The sequence below is a fragment of the Leucoraja erinacea genome, chromosome 9 (assembly GCF_028641065.1).
Source record: "Leucoraja erinacea ecotype New England chromosome 9, Leri_hhj_1, whole genome shotgun sequence".
NCBI classification, from domain to species: Eukaryota; Metazoa; Chordata; class Chondrichthyes; order Rajiformes; family Rajidae; genus Leucoraja; species Leucoraja erinaceus.
In genome coordinates, this window is record NC_073385.1 from 45,188,908 (window position 1) to 45,205,698 (window position 16,791).

Sequence of the window (16,791 nt, forward strand, 5' to 3'; positions counted from 1 at the left end):
GGTGAAAAATGCACCTTAATAGAAATCCACCCAGAAACCACCTCCCACCCACTATTCAGTGCAGTACTGACAATCATTTTGCACGAGTCAGCATCCACCCAAAAAATCGCGCCTGCTAAACAATTATTACTAGACGTAGAACAATGAATGCATTGAAGGTAATGGAAGAAAAATGTTTGATGAGAACAATAAAATAATTACCATTGCACAAAGCACTTAGATAATTGTTTCCTTGGTTCAGAAGGTGAGTGGTTGAGCAGTGGAGCTTGGAACTCTGGCCCCACCACCCCACTAATTTTATCTACAGCTGGTGATAATTAGTCAATCTAGATGATAAAAGTTGCCCCATCTGTACTAGATCGGCAACAAAAGAAAATTCACTTAAGGTTTCAGGGCCTGACCTGATCTGGAACCAGGAACCTTTGCTGGAAATTGCCATGCATGGATTTGGAGAAGGGCAGGATCAATCTCAGCTCTGATGTCTACCATGACTGTGAAATAACACGATTTCACAATATCTGCCGGTCATTGGAAGTATTATCATTTACATGAGATGCCAAGAGGTTCAAGTATCAATGCAACTATATCCTTACAAGGATATATCTTCAGTTGAGAGAGAACGAAGGTAATTAGCAGAATAAAAGTGAAGTACAGAGATTGCTGCTATAAAAAATAAATAATGTACCTAAACCCAGAAACTACGTAGAATAAATTCATATGCAGTTATGATTTTGGATGAGTGCAATAATATAAAAACTACGCTGGTGAACAATTGACATTCTTTTGCTGCAGAATAACAATCGGATCTTTAAAATGCTAAGTCCACCAAATTCATTGTTAAAAGATAATTCTACATATTCATAAGACTGTTAATGTGCAAGGGTACCAGCTGATCTATATCCCATGTAAATAATAATGAAATTAAGGAGGTAATATGAAATATGAAAGCATACAGTTATTAAACAATTTCCGTGATGACTTTTGGTATCAAAACTATCACTTATAATCTCCATGCACTTTTCAACTGAGCAACACCTATAGTTCCCACACTTAAAAGGGCTGCCTAACCATTAATGATGTGCCTGGAAATGTGAAGCAGATTTTGTTTTAAAGAACCGTAACAAAATAAAATGTACGCATAGAAGAAGTATTCCTTAAATAGAATGTCAATTAAAATTCTTATTAATTTGCTGAAAGTATTTTGTGAAAATGTACTTGAGAGGGAGGGGTGGGGGGGGAAGGGGGGGGCGGAAACACTGTTTCTAACTTCAAACCGACGGGTGTGTGCCTTTTGTCGGGTAGTTCGCAGATGAGTGTTTATACAATGTGGGAGCAGAGAACTAGTTACTTTAAGAATACTTTTAGACCATGGTGTGTTAATCAAGTCCCACCCATATTGCTCATGCCTGTGTACATGTAAAAACCTGGGTTGATTAGTATATATATTTTAAAATGTGATACAGTCAGAAGTTATAGTTTGCACGATGTTATAAAAGAAAAAACACACAAAATTGGGTGTTTTGCAAATAATTACAATTTTCAATGATGTATCTGAATTGGAATCTCAAAAATGAATAGATTTTTGGCTAAGTTATGTTGGGCCTGTAGATTATACTCATTTTGGTTAAATATCAACACTATCCAAAAAAAGGTATATTCAAAGGAAGAAATGAATGAAATAAAATAGAAAAGGAAATACAACCCGCCCATTAGAAATACAACAAAGTTTCAACAATTCTTTAGGAAAATCTTTTTATCATCGAAAACAGCAAAGACAGGTGTGGATGTTAGATGTTGAAATGAGTTAAAAGCAAACTGAGTAAGATTTCTACTTCAAGCCTAGTAAAATATAATGAAAAATATAGTCAAATCATGACACTTAAAACTGTGAATGAATGAATAATAAATACAACTTTGCCGAGTCGAAAGGGCATGGCTGCACAATACCCTACTTTACGTCTCAGCGATAATACTGTATGCATATGCTTGCTTCCAACTATCCCTATCCACACACAAAATATCTTCATAAGGATTTAGTAGTCATCAAGCAGTTGTATCTTTCTCCCCATGTGGCAGATTGTCACCACTGAATAGGCAAGGAGAGGTGTGTGCTTTCGGGGTGTCAGGCAGCTGTCACAGATCTGTCACTTCTATAATGAAGGCAATCCTAGCTCACAACAAATTAAAACACATTTCCTTTCAATCGGCGCTATTCAAGATCTAAATCAGTTCAAACACTCTAGCCATTTCATGTGCAAATAAAACAATACAGTACATGCATGGATGAGAATGGCTACACACCAGGTAAACAGAGAAGACTACAAGCTGCTTCAGATCCTTTGAAATACTTCTTCATCACCATCAATGCACTAACTTTCACCAGCTGAAATTTAGCTTTGTCTTATTACTGAAAATCCATATCAAAGGAAAAAGAAGTCAAACGAAATTAATTAAGATCTTCAACAATCACTTACACCTTCCAGTGCCCTTCCTGGGATCAAAAAGACATAAGTAATTGTAACAAAGGTATGAGAGAAAGATTTTCATCTTTTGTTTGCTGTTATCTCTATTTTCTATATCAGGTTCCCTAACCTACTCTTCCCTCCCTCCTGCAACCGATCAGAGTATTACCAGAAATTAATGTACAAAATATTATCACCAGAAAAACAAATTGCAACTGTCCCTTGAATTTTTTTTTTAATACTAATGTTTAATTTCTTTCAAATGTAGACTATCTAGAGTGAAAAGAGCAATGTATGATCATAATCCATTTCACAAGACACCAAGACTAGTTGTGAATAATTTTCATACAGCTCTTCATCACTCTGCTGGTGTTCCGGTTGCTCAAATTAGTGCCCCTTTGAAAACAAATGGCAGGGGGTTTGATGTAAAAATTTTCATAGTTGAAATCACCAGGAAATAAAGGCTCTAAATTATAATACTTAATGAAGTGGTAAAGCCTAACGGGTGCGAGATAAATGGGTTGTTATATTTAGTCTGTTTTGTGTTCAGAATGTTGCACCACTGTAACTAAAACTACAGTTATCATATTATCAAAATGTTAACCTCCCAACCTCATCCCATTATAGTGTGTAAATTAGAATTTTTTAATGGAACACGGTAAATTGGCAATAGCATCTGCCATCTGCCAGTAACTTAAACAGGCTAGTTTATCTAATCTCTTCAGTATAAACACTAGTGTGCTACATTTCTACACATCAATATGAATTGAGGTACTTTCTCATTTTGAGAAAAAGCAAATTCCATTTTGTATTGAAAGTCAAATATAATCCCCCTCACAACTATTCTGCGTGGGGATATGGTCACATTTTCCATTATAATCAAACTACAATTGTGATTGAAATGCAAGATTAAACGTTTATTAATCTGATCCAGTTTTACAAACGAGGTCCTGATAAAAGAATATAAAATGCATTAAAATGTCATCCAATTGTTCAGCAGAGTTTCTTATTGGTTTTTGTCTTCGCCTGCCAAGAAAGCTTCACAAGTCTATTGTTTCTTTTATAGTGGAAAAAATACCTACTGCGGTCATTTAAAATTGCCCCATAATGCGTTCCTCTCGGTTTTAAGACACTCGTGAATTTGAGAAGCAGATCCTATATTGCGGTCTCCCTTGCGACCGAGGGGGTTTTCTAAGTACAATAATGCGATTTCCACACCTCCAGTACTTCCCCAGGTAACCCTTCAAATGCTTCAGGGAGACAGTGAGATTTCAAGAAATTGCAGCACTTTTCTGATTCTCTCGGGAGCATGCCTCTACTTTAGTGCGCTGAACGCGACTATCAGTACTGTCCCTCTGTGCGGCCAGCTGACAATCTCTCGCTAGGTATTCGCTCGACGTACAGTATGTCATTTATACATGTGCAGCGTGTGTTCCAAGCTGACTGAAGACCAGCTGAAAACTTCGGTGTTCCCCATTTCAACCTTCACCACACCTGCTGCCTCTTCGCGCCGATGCGAGGGGACCCCTCTAAACACATGCACAATTCTTCCTAAAAACACCGCAACACTCGCAGGTTGACTATGCTGCAGGACAAACGTCAAAGCGTGACTCTACTGCCGTTAACTTCGCGGTATCGTTAAAACGAATCACTGACAAATCCATATAAGGCGACTGTGTCAATTGAATCTCGGCATCCTAAGCACATTGGCCAGGTATCGATCGGTTTGAATAAATGAACACATGAAGCATTTTAATGCACGTGTAAATGCTCCAAAGAACTGTTCTCTCCAACCACAACCGAAAACACATCTTTAACCGGAACATTAGAAACGATGTGACTGACGCCAACAGACCCTCCGTAAAAACAGATATTTGCCTAGAGCGCTCAGTGCCAAATTGCGGGTTTTATTTTAAGTATGCAAACACTCTGTTTCCATAACCTCACAAAACATAAAGAATTCCCTCCTTGCAACTTGCATCGGTTTCAGTGTCTGACCCTGCCACGATTCTCCGGGCGGTAATAAACACGGAATCGCTACATCTGGAAAACTTGGAATGCAAAAGTTAACAGCGCTCACTCCAACCCAACAGGCCTTGAAACTTCACATTAGATGCATCTTTTAAAAAAAAACAGGGATCGCCAGTCAGCGCTTGTGGAACTTTGCAGCGCCGTAATGCCAAATTCAAGCAGAAACGCTTTCGCAAGTCTCTGGTGCCAAGAGACGAGGTGGAACCTTACAGAAAGTCCACCACAGGTAAACAGTCTCGACAATGTACAAATAACACATAGCGATCCATGGCTGTAATCAAATGGAAACTCCACTTACATGTTCCGCTAAATTAGTCGACGACCCGGATAGCTCTTCGTGGTCAGATTTTGAACTCCCATCCCGCTCGTCGATGACTAAATCTATTGGCATTTTTCCTTTTAAACAACTAATGTACCGATGGCAGAAGTTATCACACAGCTCGTGGACCTGGAGGCAAAAAAAATAACACAAATAATCAGATGGCGAAATTTCAGAAACTAGTGTTCGCGTGGAGAGGTTGGGATAGCAGACATTATATTTAAAGGCGAGGAAACAATACTGAAATTGTTCGTGCTCTCAGAATTCTCCAGAGACTGGAGCAACAGGTATTTGAAACAGGACAAAAATATGCAGTTAACATTAGCAAATAACCCTCCGCATGAAACGACCCATATCATCTTACTACCCATTCATGCTCTCGTTAGAAATGAAATATATTTTGTTCATATCAGAGTGTTGAATAAGACGGGGCATCTATCTCTACATTATCGCTGGTATTGCAACGGCCGAACACGTCGTGCAATTGCTCACAGTGTTTCATTTGATACTTTGCTTTAAAATACTTAGCAATGACTTGACTTTCCTTACTGCGAACAATAATAATTGTGAAGCGGTTACAGCATTGTGTATTCTGTTCGCCCTAGTAAGTTAAACACTTCAGCGACTATGGAAATCACTTTGCAACACTGTAAAATGAATGTTGCATTCAAATTCAAAGCCACATCAAAGAAACACAGCGCTCTGCAACTTAAAGTCGAGCACTTATAAACCAAGCACCCTCTTTTATTAAGAAATCAGCGTTTTAGCCCTTTGAACCTGCCCGGTATATTTTGTTTGGGGTTTATGTGAGAAAATCAAGCGCCGTTAGTGAAAAACAGCCAATGCTCCTTCTTTTAACGTCACGTCAATTTTTATTTTTTACTACGTCTCCTCAAATAATTCAACAAAATAGATGTTTGGTTTATATGTTTCATTCACAAGTAAGCACGGTTTTTTGTATAGTATTTAAAGCAGTGCGCGTTCCCACTGCACAAACGCATTTACAAATGTAAGAGATCGAAAAAAAAAGCAAAAAAAAAACAGATGTTACCTTTTCTAACTCCAAGAGATGGAACCTTAATACTTGTATAGCTTGAATCATCTGTAAATTTATCACACATGTTAGACATGCCAAACAGAAATACTAATCATTCTTTAATTCTTTGGTAGACTTCTATGGCGAAAGTAAAACTTTAAACATTTCAGCCGTGCAGTTTACATTGTTTTTTTTTAAATCTTTCCAAATCTAACGTTATAGCATTCAGTTCTTTTATGAAATCTTTTCGTGTTCCCCATGTAATTTTAAACGGGATAAAACAAAAGTTTGCGGGTTTCTTTAAAAACGCTCTTGAAACTAAGAGGCTGTCTCAATCGGGACGACAAATCTCTATACGTGTTTGAAGTCGGTTTTTGGCTCGTTTAAAACCGAAATCGGTGGGGATTTTGCAAAACGATCGTGTCGAAAGTGCGGGAAATGCTGAAGGGGTTCTTTCTTGCCGAGCGGTTTCCTGAACATCCCCAAACCTCCCGCGGCTGACGAGCGGGGTTGTGATGCATGTGTTACGCCGGTAACATTTCATCTCATGTGAAACGCCACTGAAATAAATTGGGAGTTATTTTAGGGCCACGCTAATTAAAATCCAGCAAAAGGGTCATCCTTGTTCTAATAGTTACACGAGGCAGTGTTTTCTTTACAGACAGCAACCCACGTGCACTGTGTGTGTGTGTATATATGTTGTATATATATATTGTGTTATAAAGATAATACAATGTTGAAAGTCTTACCAAGTTATCCAGCTCTGGATTTGAGGAGAATAATGGCTTTTCTGCGCGAACCTGAACGATAAGGGAAATAAATTAGCTTAATGCAATCTATGCATTAAGAGTTTGAAAACTTATCTTTAAACACAAGGATAGCCTTGGCGTCTCAAAAGGCAAGGTACACTTACTAAATAAATAGAATGTGAAACACAATTAGTGTATAAATGATATGTAATTACTTGTAATTTGAGACATTTATTAAAATATTTCAACGTTCCACGAGGAGACACCTAAACAATTTACTGTTCACATTTAAGGAAATAAAATGAAAACTGCTGCAAGCGCTAATGTGGTCTATCTGGATTTGTAAGGAAGAAGATGAATTGTAGACCTGCTTTGCGAATACTGCTATGTCCTCGTTGAAGGAGTCAGACGAGCAGACGTCACCGCCTGCCACGCCGGGTTCTCGGGGTGTGCAGGTCGCTAACTCGCATTTCTCAAAAACCAACGCTAACAGAGGAAATAAAGGATGCCTGCAAGACAAGGAGGATTTCGGTCAATTCTTTAGGTCTTGCAGTACATGAACCCTTTCAAACTATGTTATGATTTCTTTTTTCATTTCAATAAAGAGAGTTCCCAGCCCTTCCTTCTATCTGCATTTCTTTGAGGAAACCCCCTGCAACTGGCTCACAAACTGATCATTCACGACTCGGAGAACTGGGCTGCTACTAACGAGCACTGGTTAATATTGTGAATTATATATTAACAAATGTATATAGTTATTCACCCCTCCAAGTTAAGCAACAAGGCAGCAGCCATTTTGAAGTAAAACATAACTTAGAACAGAAACAGTGCAAAAAAAAAACTTGCAGCTTCCGGTCACTACAGAAAGCTACAATCATTCACGTTGGTGAATGGTAAAACAAAATCTTCACGTGCATGTAAAACAATATCACGGCGGATCCGACTGCACTGCATGTCAGCAAAATAGTGACACAAAGTTCAGTGCCCCGTGCGTGCATGCTAAAACTTTTCAAAACAACTAGATACTTTCTAACCCTCCCGAACTTGCTCTTTTTTTATTTTGCTTTCTACTGAGTTGTTTATAAACAGTTTTCCTTGTACTCTCTCCGAGGAGTGTCAGTGTTCTTATATATTTTATTACCTACCCATAAATTGCATCTTTATCTCGCTTTAGGGCATCGTTGACAGCGGAGCCCATGCTCGTGGGCATGACATTAGGATGAGGTGTATGTGGCCCGTAGTGTTGGCTATGGAGCGGTGGTCCGTGGTTGAGGTGGTGAACTGGAGGGATCGGCCGGGGGGCGTGAGGATCTCCGTACATGGACGCCGGGACGCCAACTCCATCCATCCCACCGTAATGAGCAAGTTCATCGTACTGCATCGAAGAGAGCAACATAGGAGCAGGAAAGGTGGTGGGTGGGTGGGTGGATGGTCGGGAGGTTGGGGAGGAAAGAAGAAGGGAGAAATATTGTAACAGAATTGCTTTGAAAACAGCAGACCTACGATAAGCATAACACCCGACCGTGCATATAATAGTTTGCATTTAAACCGATCTTTTTTGTTGTTGTTGTACATGGGCCGCCATCATCATTAGATGAGAAGAATCGAACAGGCCCCACCGATACAGGATTATCCGATAGGTGAGTGCTGCAGATTAAACCTACCCTTTGCGCCATCAGCCTGCGCTCCCACACTCGTGGATGTGCCGTCTCTGTAATATCCCCCAGTTCGCCTTAGTTGTGATTGCACGAGATCCCTTTATTTTCCCAATCCAGTTTTCGACTTCTGCTTATCCTCCAGTACCGCAGTTTAAAGCGGACCCAGGGAAGGAAACTTTGCCTTTTTCTCTCTCTCTCTCTCTCTCCCCTTGTTTTCTTTTCCAGAAGAAGCGAAAAAAAAATGTCAAGCCAAAAAAAAAACCACTGAAGGTTACGATCGGCCCGTCAACAGCCTGCTTGTAACAAAACTGTCGTCTCTCATGGCTTTTTGCCACTCCAGCTGTCAATCAAAGCAGGGTTGTCAAGGTATTGAATGAATGATGTTCAGCCGTTGCAACAACTCCGCTGCCTTGGACCGCTATCTTACTGTAAGAAGAAACGGCGATGAAAACGTTCACGAGGAGTTAACAACAAAAAAATAAGAGAGAGAATGGGGTGAAAAGCAGCCTCGGCTTCTTTCGTGGCTTTTTTTTTGTTGTTTGTTTGAATAAGTGGCTGTCAGTAAGTATTGAGGAGGTGGCAGGTTGGTTGGTTACAGAGTGAGTGTGTTGTCAGTAATAATGCGCTGGCAGCGCTGAGCGGCGGCGGCGGGAGAATGACGGAACCCGGAAGTAGTGTGGCCATAGCCAGTCTTACGCCAACCAGTCTCTGATATGCAGAGTATGCAATCCGGACTGCTGCAAGTCATAGGGGGGGAAGCCGAACAAAAATCCCCAGCCGCATCCCGCCCCCCTCCCGCACCGGCACCACCTCCCAACCCCCTCTCTCCCTTCCCAATAAGATTAAAAGACAAGATCTCTAAATCAATCAGCATTGTGTTATCCTAACAAGGTTCACTGTCCCGCTTCCCTTTTCATAGCAAGCACGATCTTGGTGACAACAACAAAAAAGTTGTCGGCTTGTTAAAATATTTCAAAACTTCCCAAAGTGAGCTAATGACTACAACGCCGCGGCACCCTTTCTTAAACGTAACCCCTCTTGTAATTCGCACTAATGAGATCCAGCAGTTAAAGAATTTTCACACTTGCCACACTTACAAATATAACATAGGCAACCCGTTAAGTCGTCCCATTTACGAATGACCAGGACGCGAGCGGACGTGTTGGGATGGAGGTGCTTCAGCAGAACGGCGTCGGTTTTATTTGAGTAAGTGGTTAGTTGCGAAGTTCAACAGGCTTTAACATTATTTTGCATGCAGACACTCTGTGTGCAAGGTTGTTTTCCTCCGGTTTACTTTTCCTTGCTTTGTTGTGGTTTTGCAGTGTTGCTTAAGACATTTATCACGGTAATCCCCCATAATGGTGCGCCTAATTGTGTGGTGTTATTTTAAAAAAATTAAGTGCGCTCCCCGCACCCCCTTGAGCACAAATGAACTTTTCCAACAAAAAAAAAAGCTTTTGCAGGGAAAGTAATTTTGTGCCGCTCGTCCAATCCTTTTGCTGGATCCAATTCATGCACCCAGCCGTACATCATGGCAGTCAATTATCATAGCTTCATCTGATCATCAATCACAGGAGATGGTCGAAGTTAAGGGGCGGAGCATTAGTCGACCCATCGATTGCAGGCGTTTTTGTCTTCCCCCCCCCCCCCCCCCCCCCCCCGTTCACGGTCCCCTGCACACAAAGGCCAAAGCGGACTATTCCGTTTAATATTTGCCTTCATCAATAGACACGCTGCCTTTTGTGCATGTGACATCACATATCGACGGTTCCACAAAAATGGCAAAATACATTGTCTACGGGATATTTGATTTCCAAAATTAAACACGAATCACGACTTTGTCAAGGCAGACAGAATATGTGCACTTTATTTTTTTTTTACGGACACTTGGCATAAAACAATGCAACTTTAGAGGTCAATAAAGCAACAACAAAAAAAGATGAATGATTAGGAGGATGATGATGATAGTGATAACCACAGCAATTAAGCAGTTTGATTAAACGAGGCATCATAACAACAATGATGTTTGTGAAAACACCCCTCATATAAAAAGTAAGATAGTGCAGCGGTTGAGATACGCCAGTGGGCATTCCAACACGCTTCTGCCTGAGTTTACCAGGGAGTATTGACAATGCAGGACACCGCCGAAAATCCGCTCCCAAAATACTTTTACGCATTGTCCCCCCTCTCTTCTTCCCCCGAAAAGAAAAAAAAAAGACGTCCAGCTACTGAAGACCAAGCTGCCTTCCGAGACGTTCTTCAAATAATACTTTTCTGGTATACTGTGCTAGCGACCTGTCCTCCTGTACAGCGTGGTAAGTGCAAGCGAGTCTTTAGCAAGTGTTTCATTAATAAGTATTTATTCTTAGATACAAATGACAACGTTGTCATGGTTTTGCCTAAACGTGCGGCCACACATTTATGATTGCTCTGTTGTAATTTGCGTATAATGCAGCAAGGCAACGCGACGGAAGATGGGTGCATGTAGCGCGGTGGGCTAATGGGTGAGACGCTCGGGTTTTAATTCAAGGAGCCACACATTTTCACCTATTTGCTAACGGTTGCAAGCGTTTCTGAACGGAACCCGAAACAGGGTACAAGTCGTTTGTAAAGTGCGAAACCTTTATGAAGCAATAAAGCGACGAGCTGGTAGCAGCGATGAGTAGGGGTGTTCTCAAGTGATAAATAAAAGTAAATGTTGTGTGACAGTCATCGGTGACTATTGAAAATGCATTTGTTCCGACTCATTTTTTGTAAATGGGTTTGACTGCGGCATCGTACCGTAACCATTTATATCTGTTGGAATATGTTGCAACTCGTCGAGTTGCAGATTAAATATTCCAACTGTACTCGGGCACAGATCTGTAAACTATATTCAGAAATAGGTAATTCCTTTCAAGCATGATCGGGGGATTCTTTTTTTTTTTAGCATCTTGCAGGTCATTGCAATGCGTGTGATATTTGCCAAATAACAACGTTTTAATCTTAAAGTTTCACCATCAGATTTGTGTGATCAAAAAAAAAAGTTTTGTTATAATTTCTCTAATTTCTAGCCAATATTATCAGAAAACGATTGGATCTCAGGCAGAATTTACAAAGGTCGGCAATAAGCAAGGCGCGGGTTCTTCCATATAAAGATGGTTTTCACCCGTCGTTTTATCGATGGGAATCTATTTATATAATGGTTACATTTCTTTGTGTGTGCAGAACGGAAGCACTTTAACGTAAACCGCGGCCTCACGTTTAATAAAGATTCACAACAGACAACTAGAAAGAAATAGTATTCAAATACAGACTATCAAATCGCGAAGAACATTTGTGTAAATTGCTTCGCTGGTTTTCAATAAGAACCAACCCTATTACCAGACAGTTTTTTGTGACGATTTATTCCTGAATACATTAAATCTTGTTTGAGTTTTTTTGTTTCCCATACAACTTTGGATTGGTTTCAGTTCTGGAAAACATTTTGGATGTCCAGTTCAATATATTCACTGTTTTGCAGTTTTACATTTATACTAATCTATACGTGTCAACGGGAATTTAATACTGAAATAAAGGATTTCCTATGTGATTTCATTAAGAGATGGGACTTGAATAGCTGCCGTTCAGATAATGTAAATCTGTGCTATGTTATGGAGTACATCTCCATCAACGTGCAGATAGTAGGGGACAGAAGAAGATTGCTTTAACAGCCGGTAAAATTTCATCTTCTGGTGTCACATTGGGGTCATCTTGGGGTTAGAGCTATCACTGTTCAGTCTGACTAGTCCAGCTGTGTTGAGATTCATTAAGAGTACAGTATCTGTTTCAAGAAAAACAGCACTAAGACAATCAGAGGGGGAAGGATCCCGCTGTTGTTGAAACTACAAGTGCGCCGAACGAAATGGTAAATTATCAAAACTTCCTTAAATCCGCCACGAAATCCGCCAGAAACGCGCCTTGCCCACACCTCGCCCCAACCCCAACAGCCACATCCCTCCATTGTTTTTCAGCCCCATTTTAATTTAAAACATTGATACCATTCAGATTTACTAAATGCTACATTGTGTTGCTGAGCAGAACACGTCCCCAGTATGCTATTGAGTAATCTGCTTGTGTCGCAGAAATAAAACGCATTTTCAATTTTAAATGAAAATCATCATGAAAAGGTGAAGAGAAACGTATTCTTCTAAACTAAATGTTACATCCGTGTGAAGATATTTGCGTGATATTTATTCCTGAATACACAAATGCATGGATATATTACTTATAACCCGACTAAACTAAAATAGCTCTTTATATATCTTGTCAATAACGCCAATAACGATAAAATGTGTTTTAACTTAAGGTATCACGAACCGTCAATGGAGTGTCGAGTGACAGAAGCTCATAACAAGGAAGGAAAACGTAAAGGAAGACGATGACATTACGGATCTGCAATTATTTTGGTGATCTCGTTTACAAAAGGGATAGGTTTGAGTTTTCCCGACATTACCCACGGTTAACGCTTTCTTTAGTTTAATTTAGATTGTCTTTTATTCTACGATTATGTGAGTGTGTCTTCATTGCCGGTTCGGGCGTACAATGTTTTTTTTCCCCTGGACTATGTAAATTTCTTCATTTCTTCTCAGCAAAACTTTGGAGACTTCGCTTGCTCGGGTAAAGAGGTAAGACACGGCAGTGAATCCAAACATTTGCATTTTGTGGATATTTCAATCAGTCACTTTGTTCCAGAACCATGTTACCTAAATCGCTAAAATAGTAGAGGTATAGCTTGCTTAGTTTTTTAATGAATCAGAAACCTCATTTTATTCCACCCAAAATAGGGATAGGAAAAAAGATCGCGGGGGATTACGTTGAACTTCTGTTGACCCCAATGCAAATACGGCTTTAACAAGCCCTTCGCACTGGGTCTGATGTGAAGTCGTTACCTGCAAACGGCCTCGTATTAAATGTAACGCATTCCCTTATACTGCCCCAATCTCGGCAAAATCAACTAAAGCGAGAGATATGAACTTTTGTAAAGTGCTCTGCCTTGGTGGGCGATTAGTTCATCCGAAGGCACTTCTTTTCGACAGCCCTTTAGCGCTATCTGGCGGGGCTGGGTGTAGTAATCCAGTTACTAATATATACTCAACTGTATTCCCCGAAATATATCAGAAAGCCTTGTAGCCGTACAAAGTTTATTTACCAGCAGGACTAGGTCAGCGATCGTTTTTTTAAATGAGCAGATTATATTGTACGCATTGAATCTAATTCAAACACAGTTCAATTTGATAACGTTGCCTCCAACACGCCAATGATCTCATTTCGTTTTCATTATCGAGAGGGTAAACTTTTCGATGACCGTATTACCATGCAGCCTGGAATGTTGAAATGCGTGCACTTTGCGATCGCTGCATTGCCTATTCGCTGTTCTACGTACTTTTATCTTCGCCTCACCTCCCAAAGTAATTGATTTCAAAATTAATACATTTTTTTGTTTTGGGAGCTAAGGGCGGTAATTCTAAATTGTCAGAACTGATTGCCGATATTATCTTTCCTCCTTAAGTGCATTTTAAAAGATATCACACATAAAGACTAATTATTTTGATCGCACAATGCCTGACTGCTTGCGAGGGAGATCAACCATGCATGGCTGAAAATTTGGAGGTCACTTTTGCGAGAACTTTTTAATCGCTATCGCTGTTGTGGAAATGATAACACCACAATACTTCGCCCACACAATGCTCCTTCCGCACGCGAATCGCGCATGAAAGCATTTTAAAGAATCGTTACCTGTTTCGTGAAGAGTGTTAATTTCTTTGCTGGGGGGGGGGGGGGTTAGACGAAACGTATTAAGGATATTTAGCTGGATTTTTTTTTTCTTTACTTGGCTGAATGTTTACAATCATTCATTCGGTAATATATAAACCCCTTCCCGTTTATGTGTTGTTTATTTATCACTCGCAAGGCAAGCGGTATTTCTTTTTAGCAATGTTTTACATTAACCGAATAATGGAAAAAACAAAACAGGGCGATTTAGGTAGTTATTTTGGATGTTAATAGACTATGCTTCTCTGCTTCTTAAACACAAGCTTGTCGTGTTTATAAGTAGTGGGATCATTTAATGAGTGTCATTAAAGCGTGTTTCCATTGCAATTATCCCTGGATTAGAACCACCAAACCAGGTTAATTTGAAAAAAAGCAATTAGTGCCGACTGTAACAAAGCAACGAGCAAATCTTTATGGACTTTTTGTAATAGTCTTGCGATAAATTCCGCCCTTTCCCTATCTTGTGCATATAGCCCTTTTAATCTTGTACAAAAAGGAACGCTAATTTAGTTTCATACAATGCTTAACATTAACATATTACAGCAGCTGGTTTGTGATTTTCCCTTCTTTCTGTGGCGCGAACGCGTATGTTTTATGTTCTTATCTTCAATAAAGCTATTTTAACCGATTTTGTCCTCGATGGTTTGACCTAATTAAATGTAACTTCTTGTCTATACGCTATTTTGGGTTGCACTGGAAATTGGTTGCAAATGGCAGTTATTGAAATCACGAATCATTCTGCTTCATCTCTGCAGACACCCAGGAGGTAAGGGTTTATATAATAGGCAGTTTTATTATTTTAATATTATGATCAGTGCAAAACTCATAGAGCGTGCGTATTATTTATCGGTACATGGAACACTGTCGGGGCTATTCTGGGGAATCCAATTCGCTATTTTTTCTAATCCTATCTGTACACTTTTTTCATTATCTTTGCATTTTTATGCGGCAATATGTTTCGGCACATTTGGAACATCTAGCGATTATATTCTTTAAACGTAAAAGGATGACTTCAATTTGAAATGTTTGATCTTTTGAAGCAGTGATGAATATTAATTTTGCATTAATTATAATTATTCACTTGTTAACTTCAATTTAGCTGTTAATGTGACTTTGAGCAATGAAATATCACTTGATTATGTTATTGTATACAAAACATGCAAAACTATACAGATTTTTAGACACCATATTGTGATTTTGACCCAAGCAGAGAGAAAGGATGACAAATATTTTATGATTTTGTTTATTCCATTTTGCCCATACAATTGTAAATTATAAAATAATTCAATTAGGTCCGTCATAGAATTTTACCAAAAAATACTTTATTTCACTCTAATGTACGTATTTTAAAAAGTTTTTCTTGTGTGAACAGGCATATAGTAGCTCTTTAAAAATGATGTATACAGTTTCCAGTGTGATCCAAAAGAGGACAATAACTACGGCTCCCTCGTGTAAGGGAAGAACTTAAGAACAGACGGAAATCTATTATCCATGTCCTACTTCGAAAGTCTTCGTTTTAAAGCGCGAATGCAACCCACCACTACCCGACTGAGAAAAAGCACACAAAAAGTTTTTTTTAATGCAAAGAAGCCAGGTTGTTGAGTAAGCAATAAGGCGGTGGATGATCTGTTGTTTCGTGAAGGTCAGGTCACGGGCGAGCTTTTCTCCCGCAGATCATTAGGTGTAATTGGGTAAGTTTAAGTGGACTTGGGATGCCTGTACTTAAGTTAATAGCAATGACCTTCTTGTGGCTGCCCTGTCCAACATTATTCATCGTTGCCAGGCCGATTTGAAAGCGATTCCCATTCTGGCTTTCCAGGGGTATTTCAGAATACGACCCCAGTAATGACATTGCGGGAAATCCCATCACATTTTTTGTTTGGTCATTAATATGAGGCAAGAAAAGCAGATAACATTTAATCCGAGTACCATTGTGAATCAATCAGAACAAACGTGCACTTCAGCGGTAAATATTGTATCGATTCATCGAATTACAATGCATGTGTACAAAGCGCATTGGACTTCATTACAATATACAGTGTAAGTTAAACTATTTTAAATTAAAAAAACATTCCCGAATGATGCACTTGCTATTCGAATCCCGTCTGTTACTTTCAAAAATATAAACTGAGTGTCATTTTTCCAAATGCAGATTGACATGGAATATCGATTTAATTACTAAATGAATAAAAATAACTTAGCCAATCAATTGGTCTCTCCGCTGGCTATCACGAAACTTATGTTGCCGTCTCATTTTTATTGAGTTAAGTAAACGGGAGGAGGGAGGGAGAGAATACGCACGGAGTGCGAAGAAATGCAGTAGATCAAATTTGATTACATTTGGTCAAAAAACTCCCTTTTTAACTCAGATTCGTTAGAAGCGTGTAATATCTGCTCTTCGTCGATTTCTTCATGTTCCTATTATAGTTGTGAAATATATTTATATATATATATATCGTCTTGCTGATGATAAATCAGAGCAACGGCATCTACAGGCTTCGAAAACTGTACTTTGGTGTGATTGGGAAGGGATACAAGGGTTTAATCGCGTTCCAGCGAGTTCAATCGGTTCCATTAGCTTTTAAAGATTCGATGAAACCATTGTGGTCCAGTGCATATAATTGACGAAACATGAAACGTTATTAAACACTAGGCTGTGTCATTACATTCTACAGTTAGGGACTCGAACGCAATGCACAATAGTGTAAATTGAAATGAAAATATAAATGAAAGTTATTACTTA

General features: G+C 39.4%; 1 protein-coding gene and 1 long non-coding RNA gene across 11 annotated transcripts in view; one reads left to right on the top strand and one right to left on the bottom strand.

Annotated features, from left to right (window-relative positions):
* Positions 1 to 9,719, bottom strand: part of meis2a (Meis homeobox 2a) — a 124,044-nt gene extending 114,325 nt beyond the window's left edge. The window contains exons 1-6 of one of the 9 annotated variants that reach the window (XM_055640709.1): positions 9,353 to 9,719; positions 7,743 to 7,972; positions 6,965 to 7,106; positions 6,598 to 6,648; positions 5,864 to 5,914; positions 4,792 to 4,941 (exon numbers count right to left, since the gene is read on the bottom strand). In XM_055640709.1, the coding sequence (XP_055496684.1) occupies positions 4,792 to 4,941; positions 5,864 to 5,914; positions 6,598 to 6,648; positions 6,965 to 7,106; positions 7,743 to 7,945 (597 nt within the window). In that variant the 5' untranslated portion in view covers positions 7,946 to 7,972; positions 9,353 to 9,719. Of the gene's footprint in view, positions 1 to 4,791; positions 4,942 to 5,863; positions 5,915 to 6,597; positions 6,649 to 6,964; positions 7,107 to 7,742; positions 7,973 to 8,261; positions 8,970 to 9,352 lie in introns of those variants that run through there. The other 8 variants (XM_055640707.1, XM_055640708.1, XM_055640710.1 and 5 more) reach the window with 8 other exon arrangements.
* Positions 9,720 to 9,905: 186 nt separating this feature from the next.
* On the top strand, positions 9,906 to 16,431 carry LOC129700321 (uncharacterized). Of its 2 annotated transcripts, XR_008724037.1 has the most exons (3): positions 9,920 to 10,570; positions 12,583 to 14,814; positions 15,421 to 16,431. It is a non-coding gene; the product is annotated as an uncharacterized LOC129700321 (long non-coding RNA). The 2 variants fall into 2 exon arrangements; XR_008724036.1 differs by lacking the exon at positions 15,421 to 16,431 and having other exon boundaries at positions 9,906 to 10,570; positions 12,583 to 14,676.
* Positions 16,432 to 16,791: the final 360 nt, after the last annotated feature.